Below are 20,703 nucleotides of genomic sequence, written 5' to 3'. Positions count from 1 at the left end.
ATAGGTAGCTAAACTTTAGCCTTTACAGCAAAAGTTCTTCAAACTACAAGAAGATCCTGCTAGTACTTCTAGCAACTACTATTTGCAACATGATGTCCTCAGGTTTATGAGATCGTATAAAGGTCTACTGGCTGTTTGATAACCTTATTTGTCTAGTTCCTACTCTAAAACATAAACCGGTTTTTAGACTCTGGTTGAACACTTGTATCTGTTGCATTTGCCTCCAGATGTTCTGGCCATCAACTTCTTTCAACTTTTTAGCCTGCATGGATAATCAAATTAGTAATTCAATACATTCAAAGAACACCAGATTGGGGACAGCTACTAGCATCCGGAAGACAAAATGGAGGGAAAGCCTTATAAAGAAAAAGCTACCACATTTTTATATATATAGTCAGCATTTCAGCTGTTGATTAAAACCATACCACCACTACCACCATCCCACTAATCCTGCTCAGAGTGTCTGTAATTAGCGCAGCGTCTAATTAGAGCACCCTGGGCTTTCATGAGGCACCTTCGGGGCTAAGGCTTGGAACGTGGCCTAATATCGTGAGTCCTGAACCAGTTTCTTCACTATCTGAGGTCAAAAGCCGAAGAAGTAATCTCGGCCCGAATGTTATGCCACCAAAACTGCTATGCCGGAAGAGTTCAATAAGGCAGTCATGCCGCCTGAGTCACTGCTTAAATAGTCATTTGTTCCTCAGAGGAGATTCCTCCCTTTCTGAACTGAAGGCCCATAAGAAAGGAACTTTCTCCCCTGTCTTTCTCAAAGAGTAGAATATCTTCTCTTCAGAAGATGAGGTAGGGCCTAGCTGGCCCTCCACCTATGGCAGGGGTGTCCAAACTTGGGAACTTTAAGACTTGTGGACTTCAACTCCCAGAATTCCCCAGCCAGGCTGGCTGGGGAATTCAGGGAGTTGAAGTCCACAAGTCTTAAAGTTCCCAAGTTTGGACACCCCTGACCTATGGCCTTCTCAGCAACAAAAGATTGTATTGCCAATACAGGTAGTCTTCAATTTACAACCTCAATTGAGACCAAAATTTATTTTGCTAAGCAAGACACTTAAGTGAATTGTTAAGTGAATCTGGCTCCCCCACCCCCCACTTGAATTTGCTTGTCGGAAACCAGTTGGAAAGGTTTCAAATGGTGATTACATGACCCCACTGCAACTGTCATAAATACATGCCAGTTGCCAAGTGCCTGGATTTGATCATGTGACCAGGGGGATGCTGCAATGATTGTAAATGTGAAAAATGGTCGTAAGTCACTTTGTTCGGTGCTGTTGTGATTTCGAACGGTCACTAAACGCTGTAGATCGAGGACTACCTATATTTGATTTATTTGTTTTTAATTTTTTTTGGTAATTTAATTTTAAGATGGCAGTGGACGGGGTGAAGATGACTTAATGAATCCATTTGATCCTGTCTGTAAGCCTTGAGATGTACTTCAGACACCAAGCACATCCAGAAGTATTACATAGCTGTACTTCTTTATTGTAAGGTAATATTAACAAAAACGTGCAAGGCTAATTTTATCTCCCTGGCCTCTTCAGATCAAGAAACCAGGGAGGTTCTCTTCTAAGACATCTGCCATGCCCCCATTCCTTCAGCAGGCTCAGCTACCTATTATATAACCATTGTCTCGTCCATGGTGTCAAACTTGATTTCATTGAAGGCCACATCAGGGTTGTGTTTGACTTCCGCAGGGCAGGGGGAGTGGCCAGAGTGGCCAGCTCAACGTCTGTCTTCGGCTGCAGCGGCTTCATGCAGCCCTCTGCCCAAAAAAACAGAGCTCAGGAGGGCTGCGCGTTGTTCCCCCAAGTTCCATTTTTGGCCATGATGGCCTCTTGCAGCCCTCTGCCAGTGAAAACAGAGCTCAGGTGGTGGCGCGTGGTCCCCTGGAACTCCGTTTTTTACCGCAATGGCCTCCTGCAGCCCCTCTGTCAGTGAAAACGGAGCCCAAAGGGGCACATACAGCCCTCCCGAGCTCTGATTTTGCTGGCAGAGGCACCACGGACCAGTCCTTCACTGTTTCCAGGGCACCCCCACAGGCCAGATCTAAGCACCCTGCGGGCCAGATCTTGCCCACAGGCATTGAGTTTGACACCCCTGGCCTAGTCTATGGCTCTTCCTTCTCTCTCCAAGCTCATTCCTACCTACCATTACATTGTCTGAGTGTTCACTCCAATTCCCTATCAAAAGCAACCAAAAAACTGTTTTCCTTAACTGCTTGTATTACTGCCTCACACTTGCTTGGCCCTTGGATATTGTTTTCTCTCTCTCTTTCTCTTTCTCCCTTTTTTTCTTTTAGCCTTCAAACCATCCCAAAAGGAATATAATTTACCGTATAAATACAATTGGCAACACTCTCTTGATTTTAGTAAAGATGTCAAAGATCACTTCTTTAAATTGATTTTTTTTTAACTATAAACAGTTACAAGGGGAATATCGCCATCTCTTTATCACAAAAATCATAAAAAGATTGCCCCTTTGTATAAATATATTAGTTAAATAGATAATGCTGAACTACAACTTTCAGCATTTCTCACTAATGGCCCTTTTGGCTGACGTCTGAACGTTGTAGCACAGCAACAACTAGAAAATTAGTTTCTCCCATATAGTTAGGCTGGCTTATCAGGCTAAATCATAGTGATTTACTGTGTTTAATTTTGACTTAACATGTTGTGTGAAACCAGTTATTATACTTAATAGCTTGGCTTTTATATGAATCCAGATGAATGCATCTTGTTCCACTAACCATTTTTAAGTCAGATGACCTACTATAATGCATACCTCAGGTCTGTATGTCTTGAGTGCTCATCATTCTCACTTTGAATGAAAAATTAATCCTTCAGTTTAAGAAAATGTGCAGTCTGGCCTTGGCGTTTCATTTACATTCATTTTTCAATGTGGTGGCCTTCAAAATATGTTAAGCAAGAATTCTTTATGGAAGAGGACAACCTAACATACGTATATGGAGGACATTAACATAGGAATTTTTATTTAAATATAACAATACTTGAATAGGAATAATCTTACCAATTTGGTCAAGTTCAAGAACGAAATAAGAAACACCCATGGACTTCAACAGATCCTTCACCTACATAAAGCAAAACATTTCATTAAGATTAGCAACTAGAATTTTTAAACACAACCTCCCATTTTGCAGGTTAATATTATAATCAATAAACAATGAGAACAACAGCGCTTTCTTCTTCTCTTGTACCATTTTTGCTGATAAAATATTAAATAGAACTCAAAAGCCAGAGGGGAGGAGCCGAAGTCGCGATGACACAACATGCGATCTCAATGCTCTGAGCTCGCAGTCAATACTTTTACCACTGGGTGGTCCAAACGGACCTAAACCGTCCCGCAGAGATGGTGAACAGGAAGAATATGTCTTGCTGATTTCAGGGACATCGCAAAGTCCCTGATTGATCCAAGAGAAGTTCTTCAAGCCAGGGACAAAAAATCCAGCCATTTGGCTGATGAAGTCGGGGCGACTCCAAAACGGAAGGATATGGAAAGAGAAAGTGTTTCCAGCTGGTGAGGAATTTTTACTGTTTTAAAAGGAAGCGGCGGAATGAAATTTGGACTGGTTTTGGACAGTGGGTTATCTTAGTTTTTAAACGCTATCTTCATGGATGGAATTTATGCAAGCCTTTAAAAACGAATGGATTGTTTCCTTCTTTTATTTTTTTTCTTTTACTATTCTCTGTAATCTATAGACTAAAATTATCCTCTTTCATTACTGTGGGTGTTTTTCTAACTCATTTAAGAATTGGACTTTTTTTTAACTTGAAATACAAAAAAGAAACAAAAAGAAACAAAGAAATTGTAACATTGTAACACTGCTACTCAGAGGCTGGAGGTTTGTGTATTGGAAACGAAACACTTTTTTTTCCCACTGATTATCCTGGCTTGGCACTTCAAGTCTCACAGCTTGTTTATAGAGAGTGATAAGAACAAAAGCACACAGATGTTCCTTTGAAGTATATTTTTAACCAGAGAAAGGTGAAATGTTATTGTGAATCTATGCTTAATCCTATTAAAACCTTCTAAACTAAAGCAGCAGTGTTTGTTAGCTGGAGATAATGGCGCAATTTCAACAGCAGAAAGAAGTTTTAAATCTGCAAAAGATACTCTCAGAAATACAGAAATTATCAGATACAAGTGAGAGGATAGAGAAGAAGTTGGAAGACTTAGTGCACCTAACAGCAAAACATGCTGAAGAAGTTGAAGATGCTAATCAAATGGAAAAAGTGGTGGTTAAAATCCTAAAAATCGAAGAGGAAAATGAATATAAAGAAATTATAATTGCTTATATTTATGGTGATTGGTTTGTCTCTGAAAAGGGAAAGAGTGGAATACTAAAAGAGGAATTAAATGGAGGGGAAATCTACCCCAGATGGCAAGATACAGAAGAAGAGAAAACAAAAGAATTTATGGATTTAAAGGGAGAAATTTTATTAGAAATATCATTGATAACACTACCGACAATCAATGATAAGCTGATTAAGGAAACAGAAGAAGGGCATCGAAATTACATGAGAGATTTTATAAGCAAAGAGTTGCTAAGAGGAGTCCATACAAAGTTGATTAAGGAAATGATTAAGGATGACACCACAAATGGCAGAAGATATGAGACTGTTTTGCTACTGGAAAGATACAGGTTGATAGATGGAAGAGTATAATTTAAAACTAGCTAAACTTAGTGAAATTTAGTGACACTAGATATAGTTAAATAAATAATTGATAATGATAATAATGTATACAATGTGTAGTGTTATGATAAGTAATAATTAGATATGAATATTGAATGGTACCCATGAAAGGAAGATTAGAAACCCTTTTGGATTATATATAAATAATTTTAAAAAAAGAATTAAGTTAGATTCAGTTAAGTCTTGATTATTAGGGGGGAAATGATATGATGCAGGATATAGTTAAATAAAGGAGGGATAATGATAATAACGTATATATATGTATGGGTACAACATAAGGAAATGGGATGTAAATTGTAAACAGTGATTTGGAAACAAGGATTAGAAAACTTTGTTATTAAATATTATGGATGTTTAGCTAGAATAGGACTTAAGGATTTAGTGTCATTGGAGGATTTTAGAAATAGTTAATAAAATGCCAGTATGTGGTTATGTATTAAATCTTGGACTATAATTAAAACAATTATAGTCAAATGAAAATGGAGGTATGATGACGGTAACATGTATAAATATGAGTTAAAATACTTGAGTTAATATGAATTATGCTTGATGACTGTGGAAGAGATGCACGAAAGTCTTTTGTAACCAACTGATACACTTTCTACAGTATGTAAAGAAGGAAGATTTTATGTGTTGTTTGTTTTGAAAATTAAAAAAAAATTATAAAAAAAAGAACTCAAAAGCCTGTACGCCATTCAAATCTACTAACTAAAAATATTGCTTAAATATAGCTTTGGAAATGATGAACATAGTTATCTTTTTTTAAAAACATGTTTTGACATTTTAAGATATTGTGGCATAGGTTTTATAAAGAAAATTGTGTGAACCTGCTGTTTAGAATAACAGAATCCATAACTTTTACTAGGGATACTGCTTGGCTTCTGAGCTGTATGTCAAGGATGGTACTGCATAAATTTCATGAAATTCGTATTTAACTACCGTGTTTCCCCAAAAATAAGACAGGGTCTTATTTTCTTTTGACCCCTGAAATAAGTGCTTGGCCTTATTTTCAGGGAGGTCTTATTATTTTTGAGGTGCAGGAGTCGGTGAGTGTGGTTACCTCATGGCTGCTGCTGTGTTGCAATATTTTCAGGAAGGGCTTATTTTCGGGGAAACAGGATAATATTAAATACTCTTTCCCCACTCCCTTGGGTCACAAGGTGTTGGAACCCCCAATAGAGTGATGGTATCACATGGATTGCCATCTAATCATTTTGCTGGTTATTGGTTTATTTTTTATGGATTTTTTAAAGGTTTTGCTGAATTTTCTGTAAGCCTTCCAGAATCACCTTGCTTCAGTTGAACAGTCATGTAAGTATTTTAAATAAATACCTAAATCAAATACAATTACTGTGTGTTCCTCTCTGGCCCTATACTTCAGAAGGTTTCTCTTTTCACAAAACCTCACAAATGGAAACAACTTTTGGTGGCCACGTGTATCTAATATTTTTGAATGCCACACAGGGCCCTTCAAGTAAAGGGCACTCAGAGCCACATGTGGATAGCCCACAGGGATGGGATTCCATTTTTTTACTAGTGGTTCAGTGGGCGTGGCTTGGTGGGCATGGCATGGCTTGGGTGTGGTGTGGTGTGGCTTGGTGGCCAAGGGTTGGTGGGCGTGGCAAGGGAAGAATACTGTAAAATCTTCATTCCCACCCCACTTCAGGGGGATGTTACTGCAAAGTCCCCATTTCCTCCCAATTATCTGGGACTCGGGAGGCAGAGAATAGATGGGGGCGGGCCAGTCAGAGGTGGTATTTACCGGTTCTCCGAGCAACTCAAAATTTCTGCAAACAGTTCTCCAGAACTGGTTAGAATCTGCTGAATACCACCTCTAGTAGCCCATCAATTGAATGCCATATGGAAAGAGGTGGAATGGGACAATTTGCCACAGCCAACTCACTGTGGGACAACTCACTGCAGGGAAATTTAACAATTCTATTTAATTATTTAAAATAAAATGTAAAAATATTTTAATTTTTTACCATTCACATTTCATTCTGTCCCTCTTTTTGCATCCGTTCTTTAATCATTCTATTCCACTCTTTCTTTAATATTAGTGTCACTTTTGTCTTGCAGTGAGTTGGCTGTGGCGAATTATCATAGACTCGCCAAGAAGGGGGTGGCCCTCTTGCCTTTGAAGAGATATTGAAATAATGGAATTTCCTCTCTAGGAATTGAACCTTTCGTATTGTCTTTTTCATTTTCAGATTAAGGCAGGTAGCCTGCTCAAGCAGGTTGGGGTTCCCCTGGTTGCTTCCTTCCCAGTCACCTGAGTTGGATCAGCATAAATAGCGCTGAGAATGTAGGTTTTATTTAAAATATATTCAGTTAATTTGAATTAAAGTGAAGATGTTTAGTTTGCAGCTTCAGGGTTGGGTTTGAAGGCAGAGATACAATCATTGAAATAAATGAAAATGGACATAAATCTAATTTATGGGTCTCCTCTAAGATAATTAAACTGGAATTCCACCCATTTTAGTGAAATAAAATAAATAGATGAAAATGATTGGTGGTACAGTCTAATTGTATACTGCTTTAAAAACATCTCCCACATTCATTGGTTCTTTCTTATTAATTTAATAAGCAAATGAAAGTATTTTTCCTTCTTGTTAGCAAGACAAACATCTTATTACAGATAGTCTTCAACTTACAGCCAATTTTTTTAATGACCGTTCAAAGTTACAGTGGCACTGGAAAAAGTGGCTTATGACCATTGCAGTATCCCTATGGTCATGTGACCAAAAATAACACACCTGGTAACTATGACAGTTGCAGTGTCCCACGGTTATGCGATCACCTTTTATAGCTTTCTGACAAGCAAAGTCAATGAGGAATTCAGATTCATTTAAAAACCGTTTTACTAATATAACATCTGCAGTGATTCCCTTAAAAACTGGCAGGAAAGGTTGTAAAATGGGGAGAAACTCACTTAACAACGGTCTTGCTTAGCAATGGAAGTTTTGGGCTCAATTGTGATCATACAATAAGTGGAAGATTACCTGTAGTGCATTTCCATCTTTAAGATTTATGAAATGGATTTCTCTGCGATCTATATGAGATTCAGTAAAGCTACAGCTTGCATTTAGAGTTGTTCAGGAGAATTAAAGTAGGGAGGGGAATTATTTATTTGGGTTTTTTTAGCAGATTTTTTCCCCTCTTCTACAACACATTACAGTCATTATATCAACATTGTTATATCATCATATCTGTACATGTATATAACATTTCGCTTCTATATTTACACACCTTTATACACAGTTCTATATATATTTATATATATTGTTTTTCGGCTTAATTAATTTTATTGTTTTGCAGCCATTTGTACCAATTGTTCCAAATTTCATAATATTCCGACTCTTCTTTATCTTTTAATTTCAGTGTTAATTTATCCATCTCTGCACAATCCCAAAATTTTTTTATCACTAATTCATCCAAAGGGGCATTATTTTGTTTCCAGCATTGGGCAAATGCTATCTATTCTAGCTGTAGTTAGCAGAAATGTTAATATGTATTTAATTTTCTTTGTATATTTCTCTTTGATTATTCCCAGCAGAAAGATTTCGGGTTTGTATTTTATCTGTTCTCCTGTAATTTCTTGCACCCATTTCCAGATTTTTGTCCAATATTTTTGTCTTTCCGGGCAGGTCCACCATATGTGATAAAAAGTCCCTTGTACTATTTATTTGTTTATGAGATTTGTTTGCCACCTATTTCACCCCAAGGCAACTCTTTAGTTTAAACTGTTTCCCTTTTCAGACTATTTAATCTTCATATTGCAGCCAATACTTCTAGGTAAAATAGGGAACAATTAGATACCACGTGCCAGAATAAGCCATTAAATAGCACACATTTAATGTGAGTAAATGCCATCATCATAACTGTCCAGCCAAGATGGCCAATGCTAGGCAGGAGAGCTCTAAGAAATTGTGGAAACTCTTGACTTATACATCTGAACAATAACAGATTTGGAAAATTAGATAACAAGAACAGAGAAATACAGAAAGCTGCCACAGATAGTTCATATTTTACTAACTCAGTATCAAGGCAATGAACTGCCAGATTCTCTGATGTTTCATTTAAATCAAGAGGTGGAGAACTATGGTCCTTCTATGAGTTGTGTACTTCAACTCCCAGAATCCCTGAGCCAGCATGGTTGGGTTAAGAATTCTGGGAGTTGAAATCCATGTCACAAAAGAGCCATGGTTCTCCACCTCTGCTTTAGATACACATTCTGCATCTTTGCATCTGAAAACAAATGCATTACCTTTGCACAGAGTTTGCAGGTGGAATTGCTGAAAACCATGACACTGTTTTCATCAATGAGTGTCTGGATTGCCAATTTCCAATCTTTCTTATTAATAGCAGCCTCCACGTTTTTTCCTTTGCCCTGAATTTGGATTGTCTTCTCCGTAGCATTTTTGGTGGCTGCAAGAAAAATAAATATTATTATTGTAATAAACTAGATTACAGCTCTTTTCCTGAATTTGATACCATCCAGAATGTATTGCAACAGCCATTTCCAGAATTACTAATTGAGAAATCCCAAAGTATCTGAAATATGGAGGGATTAGGGAAGCCTACGTATCAAGAAAGTTTACTGCTAACTCTCACAGCAAATTAAAAGATTCGCAATAGAGGTGGAGATAGCGTTCATACATGGGTTGACATTGTCCGCCTTCTGATTGGACTGAGTCTGATTAAAGTTAGTTAAGACACACTCCTTGTTGCTAGCCTTATCCAGCTTTTCGACTCAGTCCACTTCCAGGACGGCTGTGTCATCGCTTTCTCCTGAGGAGATTATTGAGTCATTGGAAAAATTACTTCTGGTAAAAGTTTCTACTGTCAATATTCATGGCTAACACCTGCTCTGAACTGTCAGTGGGGACAGGAGCAATAAAAGGGCTTCAGGGCATTAGATTGCCGAAGGACAGTTGGATGCCCACAGGGGCTGCAAAGCAGGAGAGAGAGTCTAGCGTTCTTGGATGGTCACTCTGGTGGCCAGGAACCCCGCTTAGTGTCTTGTAGCAGCAGTCGTTTCTAATGGAGCCATTGACAGCGCTAATAAGCGGCTACAGCACAGACGCATCTCCCTCGCAGTGCAGCGCTTTCTGGCAGATTGTAATTGCCTTTCCGATCGATCTGACGTCTGGAGAGTGAGAGTCTGTCAGTTTGCAGCTACCGTGGCACCCCGGGGGCCCCCAGGTCCGCAGCAAAAGAGGAGAGAGTCAGACGACTTGTTTAGAGCACTTTGCACCTTTTTAAAATGCCGTCGCACCGTGCTGTCACTAATTGCTTGCCCTGGGACTCGGTTGAGTTGGGCTTTGTTGGAAGAGCCTTGCTGGCTGAAGCGCTTATTGGAGGGCTTACTGGGAGGCAGGTGAGCGTTCCTAAGCTGATTTCCCCTGCCTGGTCTGGTTAAAAGAGCCTCCATTTGACAAGAGCCTTCTCAGACCGTTAAAAAGGGCACAAACCGCCATTTTGGTTTTTTGACAGTTGTCAAAATGGCAGATAAAGTTGAATGGCTTTCCCCTCAGGACATTTCTAATGATGCCCAGGGACTTTTAATTGCTGTGGAAGCTTCTACTCCCCAAGCTGGCTCCTCTCACAAGGGGAAGAAGAAGCCTGAGCCTGAGGCTAACCCGCCAAAGGGAAACAAGTCTTCTAAACCAACTTCTAAGATTGACAGGGAGAAGAGCCCTGTTTCTGACAGCGCTGAACCCAAGTCACCTCGTAGGCATTCCTCCTCCTCTTCCAAAGGGGATCGTGGATCTCGGGCCAGCAGCAGTAAATCTGTACAGCCCTCACCTGTTCCATTGGAGCAATTCCCTGGGCCTTTTAGTCCTCTATTTCCCATAAATACTTTGGGACTGTGGGGTTCAGGAGCTGACTTACAAAGCCATTTGTTGCAGGATGTTCCCTTCGGGATTGGAGGCTGCAGGCCTATCTCAGCTACATTCACACCAACAGCTGCAGAGCTTCGTCCAGAGCTCCAGTTGCCTGCCATGCCTTCCATACCACCTATGCCAATGCCTAATTTTTAGGGCATAGCAGCTGGTCTTCAACAGAGGCCTGTAATGGCTCAGCAACAGATGCCGGCCGCTGTCCTCCCTGGAACGGTTCCACAGCAGCCGCCTGCTGCTATGCCGCCTACGTTACCAGTTCCACCGGCGTAGCGCCAGTTCCACCAGCTAGATACCCCCGCAGTCCAGAGAGATTAAGGACGCAGAGTTTTCTGGGGATGAAGAGCCTGCTCCAGACAAAACTCCCTTTGTAGGCCTGTTCCAGCCAGCCCACTTTAAGACTTTGTTATCTAAGGCCAGAGCATCTGCACCTTTGTGGCATTACCATCTGTGCCAGTGCCAGCTGCTATGTCTGCATCAGCTGATTCGTTTTTTCTCAAACAAACAGTTGAAATGGACACTATCCTGGCTCCAAAATTATTCCTGGATGTGGTGCAATGCATCTTCCATACTGACAGGGTTGTGCTTTGCTTAGATCCTTCATTCACACCAAAGGTCTCCTCGTGGTTCCATAGGGTGCAGGAGGTTGTTCTGCCCAACTTCTGCCCCTCTCCTGCTCACCCATTGGAGACACGTTGGCACAAACTGGATGTGCGAAGAGCACTTACGACTTACTTCTCTCGCACTGCCAACTTTAGGAGATCCGAATCCTTGTTCGTCTCCTTCCTTTCAGACTGAGACCCTAGGTAGGAAGGTGTCTGCCTCTACCATTGGCAGGTGGCTTCATGATTGTATAGCCAGGGCATATACTTCCCAACATATACTTACTGCACCTGAGGGCATAACAGCCCACTCCACAAGAAGTGCAGCTACTACAGCAGCCTGGGCCACTCAGGCATCTCTTGATGAGATCTGCTGGGCAGCAGCCTGGGCTTCACCTTCTCCATTCATCTCACATAATAGGATTGATAAATTTGTGTCCGCTGATGCCGAATTTGGCCGCAGGGTCTTACAGGCCATTCATTCTGCCACACCTGTTCCAAATCAGTCTGGTTCCCTTCCATAGGGACATATGGGCTTGGATATGTCCCATGTATGGATGCTATCTCCACCTCTATTGAGAAAAGGTGTTGGTACTTACCTGATACGCCTCTTCTAATAGGGTGGAGATAGCATCCATCCCCTCCCTTTCTGACTGATCTCGTGATGTGCCATTTACTGTTATAAGAATGTGTTATCTGCCATGACTTACAATGAGTACTGTATTCAAAATTTCTACTGTAAATACGCAGTTCATTTCTCTGGTTTGAGAGGTTTGTTTGACGAAATGTTTGTGCGAGGACACATGAATCTGTATAAGTTCTTCTTTGCCGAAAACCTGGATAAGGCTAGCAACAAGGGCCATGTCTTAACTAACTTTAATCAGACTCAGTCCAATGAGAATGTCAACCCATGTATGGATGCTATCTCCACCCTATTAGAAGAGGGATATCAGGTAAGTACCAACCCCCTTTCTATTAATGAAAGTGAGTCTAACCAAACCGGATGAAGGATTTTATTCAGAATAACAACCACGGCATGGGAATTTAATCAGCAAAAAAGAAAATGTAAGAAAAAAGTTAAAGATAGGCTAAATGTCAGTGCTATGGAACTACATCTAACATTACTGGGAATAAAAGTCCCCAAAAAGTAGACAATGACACGAGGTGGGCTAAAAGTTTGGGTGTGGGAGATATGGATGTTTTAAATTATTCTTTTTTTAAAATAATGTAAAGTCTAGACTCTAGAACTGTAAAGTTGTACGTATTTCTGGAAAGACATTTGCACCAGTACGTGGAATAATACAGCTAGAGCCATAGAACTATTTTTATGACATGTCTTACTGAAGACATGTAAAAACTCCTTTTTTACAACCCTGTAGTCCTGTGATGGCGAACCTATTGCACAGGTGTCACGCAAAGTCCTCTCTGCTGGCACACAAGCTCAGCTCCACCATGCATGCCGCGTGCCTCCCGCCGGGCAACTGGTTTTGGGATCTCTGCCACGCATGCATGGGAGGGTGGAGTGCATGAGGGAAATGCATGTGTGTGGCTGCATGTGCAGGGTGCATGCACAGGGGAGGGGCACATGTTGCAGCTCACACGCATGCGGGGGCATGGGAACATGGGGGGGCGCACACATGCATGGAGGCGGGGCACATGTGAGGGTGTACAATGCATGTGCAGAGGTGGGGTGCAGGGGGTGTTGCGCACACATTGCATTATGGATGTGTACGCGCACTTTCAGCACGCAACAACAAAAAGGTTAGTCATCACTGCTGTAATCCCTATTCGAGGTAGAGCCAGGGTAACTGAGCATTTACTGGCTGGATGGATGCCCTTCCTGACGTCTACATGGCATTTGTATCACATATTTTTTTCTTTGCGCCCTAGGAAAGAAACATCTGTCAAGACCTAGAATTGAACTCTCAACCTTCTAGGTGGGAGGCGAGCATATTCACCACTATCCCACCACTATGCAGTCTCATTTCAATGCAGGAACTAGGTTGTGGATTGGATGGTCTGGTAGCTGATATAATGCTTCTAATGGCTAGGAAAATGAAAGAGGTGGGTTATACCACCTTGTTATACCCTTCCCATACCTGAGCTTCTGAAATTCTTTCATTTCCTCATTAATATATCTGCTTTCCTATTTATAATTGAAATTACAAATGAGGACTTCGATTGTCTGTTGAAAGGGAGGATTTAGTCCAAGTTCAAGGGCATTTGGTCTCCTGTATTTCAGGATGTGCAATGGAGATAAGCCTAGAAATGCAGTTAGATAAAGTTATCAATTTGTCCACAATCAGGTGGAAGTCAAGAAGTTAAACATATTGTTACTTAGATTTTGAGTTTTATATGTTTTGTGACCATTCTTTGTGTTGCTTATTAAGAAAAACATGTTATTAAGGTGGCTGCAAAAGAGGAAAAGGATGAAAATTATAGATAATTTTTCAGAGTAGATACTGTCATGTAGCTTGATGTCACAATGAGGGAAATTCTCCAGAAAGTATCATGTATCCCTTAGCCCAAACACCACAATACAAGCATGATGCATTAATCATAGCCAGCTGAGCATTACCATAAGGTCGCCACTGGCTTCTCTTATGACAGATATACAGGAATTTGGTTATGCAGCTCCAATTAAAGTTAATTGAGTTGTTTTTGTGCACCTAAAGAAATTAGGTTTTAACCTTGAGACATTTCTATCAGTATTCACAATCTAAATTACACATTCCTAGCGGTAGAACAAGATCCAGCCAAATAAATCCAGTTTTTCCAGAATACGTTCAGTTTTGTTTCTTTGAAACAACTGATGTTCTGATTGGGTAAATACCTAGGTAGATCAGGGACAGATTTAGAGTCAAAGGAAATAATTACTTGTAGATTTGGTTTATTGAATCGGTATCTCAAACCATTTGTGGATTTCAGCAACCAGAGTGACAGCAAATTTGGCAGTGCCAATGTTGAAAATTTGAGCTTTCAAATCTTGATGTGAGGTCACCTCAGATAATTGAGACTTAGATGAGAACTGTTGAATCTCAGTGTACTTTAACATAGAAGGTCTGCGATTTGGGACTTTTTTTTTCTTGATAATTTCACGTTTTGTATCAAAAGAGGGTAATAGTGAGACCGACTGTGATTTTGAGTAATAACACTCATGAGGTGATTGTAATTTTTCTTCCCACTAAATATCCTGTTCCTGGCCTGACTTACTCTTCTCCCCACTTACTGTTGAGCTACTATTAAATCTACAAAAAAAAGTCTACTTCTTTCCTTCTTCAAAATGTTCAACAGTGGTTGAATGACTTTGGATCCTGAAATCAATTATCTTTCCTGATGTGGTTTGGTATTGGTATTATCTTACCTATTTAAATGTGGAAAGACAGTAGAGCTATCTTTGCAGAGCCCCTACCGGTTATCCTAATAATCAGGGCCTAAGTCACACACTGACATACAACAAATCCAGGATGCCAAATGGAGAAGTGGCAAGAGTAATATTGATGCTCCTGATAAAACAATTGTCTCTTATCTACTTTAAAATAAAAGTGTAAATAAGCAGCAGTTCAACTGATCTTAGATATTCTACACAATGTATAGTCTGCAAGTACCCTATTGACACAGGGTGAGTTTTAACTCAAATGCACAGGACAACTAGTTTACTATTTATTTGCTATTTAAATTAGAAAGAATAATTAGAAGATATTTCATTAAGTGTCTTTTTGTTTTAAATCTGAAAATTATGCAATCACATCTGTCGTACTTTCAAAATAATACCCAAACTATATTATTGTAATCCAAATGTTTCTTTTCATTCATAAAATAAAGGCTCCGCTGCTCCCTTTTTATCTGCACTCACTTGATTCCTCATTGAAACTGTTGTATCCTCTCTGCTTTCCACCGTATGGGAAAAGTCGAATGCTCTCTATGCAAAAGGTTTCTTGACAGCACCTGCATATGACTGTTTTGAATCAGAACAAAAGAATATTTTATGCCAATTTTCCATCTCCTGTTGCTTGATACATTAGGACTTATTTATCTAGCACCTACTGACATAAATATGCCTAAATTATAGACATTTTCTATTCAAATTAGGAGGACAAAATTCTGTTGTTTGCATTTTCATGCTTCCTTCTTCAGCTACCACTGAAATGCCGACATGAAAAAAGATCCCCTCCTTTTCCGTTTATTTTAAACATTCTAAAAACTTCTTTCAGTGAAGGAAACAATAAAAAAAAAACTTAGTAGCTACAAAATGGCACATTGTTAGTAATAGCCACAAAAGTCAGAGTATTAATTTGACAAATAAGCAAAACGTATTTGCTTGTATCCTGCTGTTATGCTGCTGATAGCGTTCTACAGAGGAATTATTGAGTCTGTCATTTGTACTCTCTGGTTTGGCACAACAACTAAAAGGGACAAGTACTGATTCCAACGGATAGTTAGGACTGCAATTACAACCAGCCTGCCTTCCATAGGAGACATGTATATTGCAGGGGTCAGAAGGAAGGCCAAGAAAAAAACTGCAGACCCCTCACGTCTTGGACATAAACTGTTTAAATTCCTCCCCTGAGGACATCACTATAGGGCATTGTATGCCAAAATAATTAGACACAAAGACAGTTTATCCCCCCCCCCCTCCATGCCATCACTCTACTGAACCCCTAATTCACACAGCACAGCACTATCTTATGCCTAAGGATATTTACCCATGTAGTAGGGCTGTATTACTATTATCCTTTCCAGTTATCTTCTCCTATTGGTATCTTATGATTATGTCACTTTGTTGTTTGTATGTACACTGAGAGTTTATGCACTGGAGACAAATTCCTTGTGTGTCTAATCACATCTATTGATTAGACAAACAATATATTCTATGGTATTCTATTTCTATTCATTACTTTTATAAATAACGGCAGCAACCATATCTAATATTCCTTCTTCTTTCCCCCACAACCACAGCCTTGTGAGGTGGTCTGGGCTGAAAGAGACTGACCGATCCAAAGGCACCTAGCCAGCTGTCATGACTAGGGCAGGACCAGGAGTGAAATGCTACCGGTTCGGGTCGGTTCGCCTGAACCAATAGAAAATATGCTACTGGTTCTCCTGAACCGGTAGTGACAAAAATGCTTTAAAAAGTAAGAAAGAAAAAACAAATTCTGACCATCATGCAGAACAGCTGATTGTCGTACAGCTGATCATCAGAACTTTTAAAAAACTTTTTAAAGCATTTTTTAAACTACCAGTTCGGGAAATCCTGCTTTCTAGCTAATCTAAATCATGCGGCACAGTTGTTTCCCCCTCCCCTCCCCCACTGTTCCACTTACATTTGCAGACTCAGAAAAGGCTTCTTAGCGCCTGTGGTACACATGCGTTTGAAGTGCGAACCAGTAGCACACTTAAGAGCATTTTACCCCTGCGTAGGACTAGACAGAATTCACAGTCTCCTGGTTTCTAGCCTGGTGGCTTAACCACTACAAAACTAAGGTATCGATATTTGCTAATCCAAGTTTTATTTCCCTGGACCCAATCCAAATCTTTAAAAAACTGAAAATCAAACGAGCATAGACCAATAACAAAATTACAAATATAGTTATCTCTAAATATAACTGACACAGTCTTATATATCACATTTAGGGCCGATCGTCATGTCTGGAGTCCAGAATTATTTTCCTCTAAGCAAAAATTCTCTTGGCTTTTCTCCTACATTGAATGTGGCACAAGAGCGCACAGCTGGTGAATCATCCCTGTTTGTTTTGCTGCAAAATTTTTGATATGGCACCCTCTGGTCCTTCCTGCTTTTTGGTTGCCACTCATTGGAACATAGAAGTTCTTGGAGCACACACACACCTCTTATATAATATTAGTTGGAATACAAATGCCCTTTGCAGCCTGATTTTGGCACTAAAAAGAAAATATAGAAAGTGGTTGGATTCACATGTCATGCATTTTTAAAAAATGGCTTCAATAAAGGGGAATATTTTTGTAGCTCAGGTCTGAAATTAAGGGTCTTTGGTGGTCTCTGTGCTTGGTTGTTTTTTTGCAGATTTTTCAGTGTTTTGTTGCAGATGAGCACTGATGTTCCCTAATTTGGGCAATGAAACATCTGCAAGAAGACAACCAATTTCAGAGAGGACCAAGGACCACTCAAAAATTAGCTTAGTGTGATGCATGGATTTAGTGATGTGTGACCGTAGATAACAATTTCTAGGGCAAAGGTTCACACCACACATAGCTCTCCAAAATGATGAAGAAAAAGGGCATGCAGGGGGGCACATCAAGGAGACACACAGCATCAAAGAAAAATATAAGATCCCTAGAAATAGACATTAACAAAAGCTAATGCTCAGAATGAATGGAATCTTATGAGAGATAACAAAAAGAACAAAAGAAGTTTCTGTGGGTATGTTAGAAACAGAAAGTAAAACAAAGGAGAAAGAGGTGAGCTGGCAATGCACTATAGTGAAAAGAATTTCTTAATCCTACAGGTAATCCTCAATTTACAACTGTTTGTTTAACAATCATTCAAACTTATGAAGTTCTTGAGAAAATGTAACTTATGAACTGTACTCACTTTTATGACCATTGCGCCACCCCATGGGCATGTGCTTGCAACTGGCTGCAGTCTCCTGTGGTCATGTGATTGCAATTTGTGATCTTTTTTTGCTTATTTCCAACAAAAAAGGCCAAAAATGCCCATTGGAGAAACTGGATTAGTTTAACCACCACTGTAAAAATTGTCATAAAATCAGGTCCAATTCGACTTATGACCTCAGTGACTTACAATGGAAATTCCTATCCCAATTGTGGTTGTAAATCAAGGACCACCTGGCTTTTTTTTTTCTTCTGCCAGAAGAGAAATTACAATCTCTGGAGCTAAAGGGATTATACTTTATGACAGTAAATAAACCCAGCGGAGTGGGGTAAACTGTTGGCAAACTTTGAGAACTGGAGGTCTGATAAGGTCTCAGAGTGTTGGAGAAGCAAATATTGCCATCAGGAAGGAAAAAGAAATTCCAGGAAACCACAGACTTTTCAGCTTGGCATTTATACCGGGTGACATCCTCAGATTATCAAACAGCATATCTGCATGCTACAATTAATAAAAAGCAGCATGAGCTTGTTAGAAACAAATCATGCCAGTTAACCTGAGAATCTTTTTTTTCTAAGAGTAGATCAAGGGAACACCATAAGCAGAATATACCTGAACAACAGCAACAGCTTTCATAATATTTTTCTTACAGTGATAGAATAGAATTAGGTGAATTTGCAAACAATTAATGACCAGGCTCAAGGTGAGTTCATCCATACGTCTAAATAAGTTTGGAGGGAAGAATCACGTGAATGGGCAAGTTTATCTTTAGGAGGTCTGCTGAGTTTTGCACCACTAAACAAGAATATTATATTTTGTTATTTATTCAGTGGAGAAGCATCATATACACTGTGCTGAACTAAAATGATCGAGAGGCATATGCACAAAGCAAAGTAACCACATGGCATGACTTTTTAAACACAAGGTGTGGGTTGCTATGTTGCCTGAACACAAAACACTAGCAGATTTGAAACCACTATTGATATCCAAAGCTTGTGGTAGATTACATTGGTCCCCAGAAACCTCAAATGACAAATCCTGCCTTAGTCATGAAACAGACTAAGTTATTAAAGCACCAGCCTTGATTAATGAGACATATATAACCGTTTCCAACACAGCAGCAAGCGCACCTCACTTTTTGATCTTGGCATGCTGCACTGCATCCATACTGTAGCTATCCAGTCCCTAACTAAGGTGCTGTTGCTTTGAGTACAGCAGATGTGCTTGGGAAGAAAGAAAGGGACCCATCTTTCTATCTTTTTAATCTCCTCAGTGTCTTATTTATTAAATTCAATGGCCTTTCTTTCTAACCAACCTCCTGGGATTTTCTTCCTTACAAATCTGTGCTCTAAGCCAGGGGTCTCCAAGCTTGGCAACTTTTAAGACTTGTGGACTTCAACTCCCAATTCTGGGAGTTGAAGTCCACAAGTCTTAAAAGTTGCCAAGCTTGGAGACCCCTGCTCTAGGCTGAGCTGCAAGCCCTGAGAATGGGGGATGGTGAAAGAGTGATGAGAAATTCCAACGCGAACATCATTTGATCAACTCTAAAACTCTTGATCTTTGTGATCAAGAAGAAACCACCTGGGGTTATTTTTTTCAGCCTGTTGTGAAAAAGTAATATTTTAGGTTGTGCTGGGCTCTTTGGAGAAAGGAGGAAATGGGAAGATAAAGAAAGGGTACCTACAAGACACTGATGTTTATCATTCATAAAAGAGGCTGTAAATGCAATTTTTTGGGGAAAAGCACTGGGAGGAAAAAGCAACACTGGATTCGAAACAGATTCAGAGAACTTTGAGACTGATGAGTTTTCCCTATTAAACTTTCTCCTGAGTCAGATTTCTGGAGGGACCAGAGGGGTGGGGGGGGGTGGGGGGGAATCAGGTAAGTTACAAAGAGCCAGATTCCTCAGAACATTTCCTTAAGAGGCAGCGGGATAATAAAGAAGCAGCTTGTTTTGAAGCAACTTCTGTAAAATGGGAGGCGTATTTGCACATCATGCTTACTCGTGATTAATATGGCTATAATTTACTGAACCCAATTTGCAAAACTCTGCACTCGCCCATCAACTAATGGCGCAAGCTAGTTCCTGCAACATGCATGCATGGCTAGTGTGTCCATCCTGTGAATAGAGCCCGCAGTTCATTTCAAGCATCATGCCAGCTATGATTTAATCACGACCTGCTGAAAAAAAAGGAAGTGGTTAAATTCACACCGCACGCCCAGCTAAAAAGCCAACCTAAACTTCGGACCTTAACCCATTTCACTTTTTTTAAAAATCTCGTAAGCATCCACTTCGCCTGTCAGCACAACCCACCTTCGAAGGCCGTGCTGTTACGCTGCTCCTCGGGTGCCTGCTGGACAATTCTGCCCTTCCGCGCGGAGTTACCCATGCCGGGGCTCCTGCGTCCGTCTTCCCGTTCCTTGCGACCTCTGTTGGCCGCTAAGCGAAACGTCAGGTGCCCGGAAAGGTAGACTCTCCCTTCTCCTCTCTCTGCCTGGCAATTGATCTTGAAATGGGAAGAGTCCTGGGGGGAAAAAAGCGGAAGAAGCCCCGAGGTCTGCGACGCTTGCAGCTCTTGGCGTTCGCGGGCCCCGGCCGGCAGCCGGTTGCGATGGGAATAGAACCTGAAGCGAAAGAATGAAGTTCTGAATTCCGAAAGGGATCGTGCGACCCCTGCCGGCTGAAAGTGTGTAACTGAATTTGCAAGGGAAGAATAAGGTGATGAGCAACAGTAGAAGCCAGCCTGGGTTTATTACAAATGGTTAAGAAAAATCATACTTCTTTCTTTTTCTTTCTTTCTTTCTTTCTTTCGGTTAACAGACTGAAAAAAATATTGTGGATATAATGTACTCAGTCTTCAGGGTGGTGTTCCATAATGTTGATC

General features: G+C 40.3%; 1 protein-coding gene across 2 annotated transcripts; it reads right to left on the bottom strand.

Moving 5' to 3' along the window:
• Window positions 1-129: 129 nt before the first annotated feature.
• Window positions 130-20,341, bottom strand: LOC309394856 (thioredoxin reductase 3-like). 2 transcript variants are annotated; one of them, XM_081958498.1, is made up of 5 exons: window positions 20,133-20,341; window positions 15,086-15,187; window positions 8,992-9,152; window positions 3,040-3,100; window positions 130-262 (listed from the first exon to the last, which is right to left on the bottom strand). In XM_081958498.1, exons 1-5 carry the CDS (start codon window positions 20,206-20,208, stop codon window positions 258-260), a joined length of 405 nt encoding a protein of 134 aa, XP_081814624.1. In that variant the 5' UTR covers window positions 20,209-20,341; the 3' UTR covers window positions 130-257. The 2 variants fall into 2 exon arrangements, with proteins under 2 accessions (XP_081814624.1, XP_081814625.1); XM_081958499.1 differs by lacking the exon at window positions 15,086-15,187.
• Window positions 20,342-20,703: the final 362 nt, after the last annotated feature.

This window comes from Natrix helvetica (assembly GCF_964273705.1).
Source record: "Natrix helvetica genome assembly, chromosome: 6".
Lineage (NCBI taxonomy): Eukaryota > Metazoa > Chordata > Lepidosauria > Squamata > Natricidae > Natrix > Natrix helvetica.
The sequence above is the reverse complement of the archived record's forward strand: the minus strand, read 5'-3'. Positions and strand labels throughout refer to the sequence as shown.